Raw genomic sequence first — 3,839 nt, 5'->3', positions numbered from 1 at the left:
AAGCTTCTACGATCTTCATCTCGTCGTTAATGCCCTGACGATGATTTTTTAGGACAACGCAGCTTGCATCGAACAACTCAAGAAAGGTTAAATCAAAGGAGACAACACCAAGCACATTGCGCCGAAGTTTTTCTTTACACATCAACAACAAGAGCATCAGAAGATTGAAGTCACGCAAATCCGTTCACAAGACAATCTGGCCAACCTCTTCACCAAATCACTGCCGAAGGCGAGGTTTCAGAAACTTGTTCATGGAATTGGTATGTGTAAACTTTTTGAGTTGTAACTTTGTTATTTCTCTTTGGAATTATGTCAAACTCAGGGGGAGTATCCTGTAGATACTTGCTTGATCTTAATGTACTATTTTTCCCTACGATTAGGAGCATTTTTCCCAATGGGTTTTTGCTACCTAACTAGGTTTTAACGAGGCACCCACCTTGGGCTGGTCATATCCCTGATGACGTCATGTAGACGTTTCTTTTGACTTTGCATTTCTCATACATTTTTCCTTAGATTATGGATTTTGTCCTTACTCGGGTTTTTGCCATAGCCTTAGGGTTTTTTAGTGAGACTTACTACTTATGCAAGTTCCTACCTTATTGAGAATAAGCGTTGTTCCTTGGAATCAGTGCCGACGAGTCGACTTCCTCAACTTCTACATGATGCTGAATCTACCTTGAGTATTTACACACTCAAGGGGGAGTGTTATGAACATTCCTAGTTTAAGTATAATTGTGTAAATCCTAGATTAGATTTTATTCTAGTTATCCTTTCCTATTACAACTTGTATTACTTGGAGAAGAAGGAATATATTATCTCCCTTTACTACTATAAATAAAGGCATAATATAGGAGAGATAACAACACACATTCCCCTACAATTCTACAAACACACATCTCTCTTCCCTCTCTCCTGTGCCGCCGGCCCCTCTCCCTTTGTCAGATAAAAATAGACCACAACAAAATGTATTTATTAACTATTTTTCCAAAAAAAAGAATTTTATTGAAGGGAATAACAAGTGTTTGTGAGAGAGAGCAGGCTGAGTTGTGATCATCAGTTGGAGCTGGTTACGGCGCCCTTTCCATGTGGTGATCTCGTTTCACGGACCTTCCTCTCCCTAGACAGAATTCCAGCAATCCTGCAGCACATATAGATTGATTAATAATTAAGAAAACAAATAGTAGTCAGCAATGTTTAATCAATAGTATGAACATATGATCATGCTAAAATACGTATATAGTGGAGATATTTGGTGAATGATGATAAATTATACCTTACGAGAGCCTCTTCATTTGTAGATTGATGGGTTGGTTCAAATACACCGGTATCCAAATTCACCCTAGAAACAGGCTTTTTCAGCAATTTCTCTCCGACTTTTATAAGATTATTCAAGTTTTCCTCCGTAGCAATGTCCACTGAAGACACTGTCTTCTCCAATGTATCATCCTACAAACATAAGTTTTGCTCGCGTAAATATGTTTCGACATATAATGTTGCTTGAATTTATATACCATCTAGATTTATATAGCAATATAAGTATGTTATGTTGTCAAAAGTGTAAGTATATCAAACATATATAGAAGGATCGATGTATCCATACCTGAATTCGGAGATAACTTTTCTCACAGTTAAGAGCATGGAAAACATTGGCAAGGTGAAAATCTATCATGTCACTACTGGCTTGTGTAAATACATCGACCAGTGGACAAGAACCTCCGCTGCTCAACCATGCCACAAGACCCCATTTAGCTACGTCATTGGCATGGTACTTCTCCTCACATTTTGCTGAACCAGTACCCAACGATACAACTAAGAACCGACCATAATCAGTTGGTCTCATGGAAAAGCTGAAGTCGGAATTTCCCTGGTGGACTTCCCTCGTCACTTCGCCTATAGCAACCAAAGCCTGATAAATGAACAAATATTATTAGATGAAGCCGTAGTTCTAGTTGGTAATTATATTGTCATGAATAGATATGTTTACATTAAAGATAGGTGTTTTTTTTTTTCTAAAAAAAAGGGAGACAACTGGTGGCAAGCCACGGTCTTTACATTAAATTTATCCATATTACCTATGGCAACTATGTGTTAATGTATACCGGGTTATTAGCAGCGACACCACCATCAATGAGATCGAATTCTCTTGTTTCACCAGTGGAAGTTTTTGTTTCAAAATGATGTGCTGGAAGATAAGTTGGGGCTGCTGAAGTTGCAATGCATATGTCCGAGAGTAAAGCATCTATGCTACTGTTCTTCTTGGCCTAAAATCACCAACATATATACAAAATAAATATATGTAGAGATAGAGCAAACTTTTCAGAAAATTATTCCAAGCTAATAGTATAAAAAAATTAACCAACCTCATAGCTGGAGAAGATGGTTGGTTGGAGCCGCTTTATATCAAAAGTTGGGATTACAACGTTAGTCAATGTGTCGTTCAATCGTTTGTCTCCTAATTTTTCCTTCACTATCTTATGTAGATACTTCCCATCATACTTCGGTCCTGTCATAGCTTTTACCATATCCACGGCCTTACCAAATACTGGAGCGCTGTTGTACAAGAGAAAAAAATATCTGATTGTTAGCCACTATATACATGTGAAATATATGAAAGAAAAGAAACAGAGAGAAGATTTCAAAACTTGTAGTATGTATTCATGATAAGCTTATAAGAACATGCAAGGTCCCTTTCAAACAGATTTCAAGTTAAGTTTGTAATTAAGTAGGTACCTGTCCTGGGGGAAGATTTTCGGGCATTGTTCGAGATAGAAAGCGTTAATATCTTTAGCAGAGAACAAGGGACGATCATGTTCATCTGGAGTAGTAAGCATGGCAGTCACGAGGCCACCTGTGCTAGTCCCTGCAATCACATCAAAGTAATCTGCTAGCCTTGCACCTTCACCATCCAGCTTCTGCATATGACCAACAAATTAAAGTGAAGATTAGTTAAAATGCGCAAGCATAATATTCTGCATGAGATAAATTAAAGTGACGTTTAAATTTTTTTAATTTGAAGTTAAATTACGGGTTTGAATTGATAGTTATACCTGAAGCTCAGACTCCAGGAAGCTGAGTATAGTTCCGGGGATAATCCCTCGGATACCACCTCCGTCAATGCTAAGAACAGTGACGAGGTTTCCATAAGTGGGAGACTGAAGAAATGATCTTGCTCTCTCCATTTGAGAAAAAAGAGAAGACATATTATGAATGATACTCGGTACAGGGAAGGGTACGTAGGAAGGAAACGGTAAGTAGGTACTATTTATGAACTGGAAGAAAAATGCAGATAGCAAATAATTTGAACCTTAAAGAATGGGGTGATGACAAGATAATTGAGTGTAGGAACCTTGAGTACCTATCTACGCCTTATATGGAGATCTTTTCCCCTCCAACTTAGACCCAAAACTTGTATTTATCCAAAACAAGTTTTAGTTCGACCTAATCCAGACTTTTCAAATTAATTATTGCATTCTTGGGGATATGGTTAGTTAATGAAGGCATCAATTGAATCTTCTAGGTAATTACACTTTCAAGAATAATAGTCCACTTTAAATCTTATTTACATTATACAAGTAAGATATTAACAATTAAATGAACAAATCACTATGAACATGTTTTGGTGAATAAAGTTGGTGATTTCATGCACCTTAAGTACAGGCTCTGTTCTCACATGTATGAATGGTAAAGAAAATTCAATCAAACAGGTAATAGTCTTACGTGAGATACTATTTAAGCACACAAAATTGGCATTATTGGTGTTTGATTCTTAATCTTCAACATGACAAAATTTCTTGATTTTATTTTCTCCTAATTGTTCTGAATTGTTTTTCGAGCAAACG

General features: G+C 37.0%; 1 protein-coding gene across 1 annotated transcript; it reads right to left on the bottom strand.

Moving 5' to 3' along the window:
- Window positions 1-731: 731 nt before the first annotated feature.
- LOC103421201 (patatin-like protein 2) lies at window positions 732-3,327 on the bottom strand. Its single transcript, XM_029106895.2, has 7 exons — window positions 3,048-3,327; window positions 2,731-2,912; window positions 2,361-2,550; window positions 2,100-2,261; window positions 1,601-1,906; window positions 1,274-1,446; window positions 732-1,138 (listed from the first exon to the last, which is right to left on the bottom strand). The coding sequence occupies exons 1-7, from the start codon at window positions 3,198-3,200 to the stop codon at window positions 1,054-1,056; spliced, it is 1,251 nt and encodes a 416-aa protein (XP_028962728.2). The 5' UTR covers window positions 3,201-3,327; the 3' UTR covers window positions 732-1,053.
- Between the last annotated feature and the right edge of the window lie 512 nt (window positions 3,328-3,839).

Source organism: Malus domestica, chromosome 08 (assembly GCF_042453785.1).
Source record: "Malus domestica chromosome 08, GDT2T_hap1".
NCBI lineage: Eukaryota > Viridiplantae > Streptophyta > Magnoliopsida > Rosales > Rosaceae > Malus > Malus domestica.
Note: the sequence above shows the minus strand (reverse complement) of the source record. Positions and strands in the feature narration are given on the sequence as shown.

Excerpts from the sequence above, each read along its gene's own strand:
- LOC103421201 (XM_029106895.2), bottom strand. The coding sequence starts at position 3,200 with ATGTCTTCTCTTTTTTCTCAAATGGAGAGAGCAAGATCATTTCTTCAG. Across the intron at positions 1,447-1,600 it reads AAAGTTATCTCCGAATTCAG|GATGATACATTGGAGAAGAC; the intron begins GTATGGATACAT and ends TTATGTTTGTAG. Across the intron at positions 1,139-1,273 it reads AATGAAGAGGCTCTCGTAAG|GATTGCTGGAATTCTGTCTA; the intron begins GTATAATTTATC and ends TATGTGCTGCAG.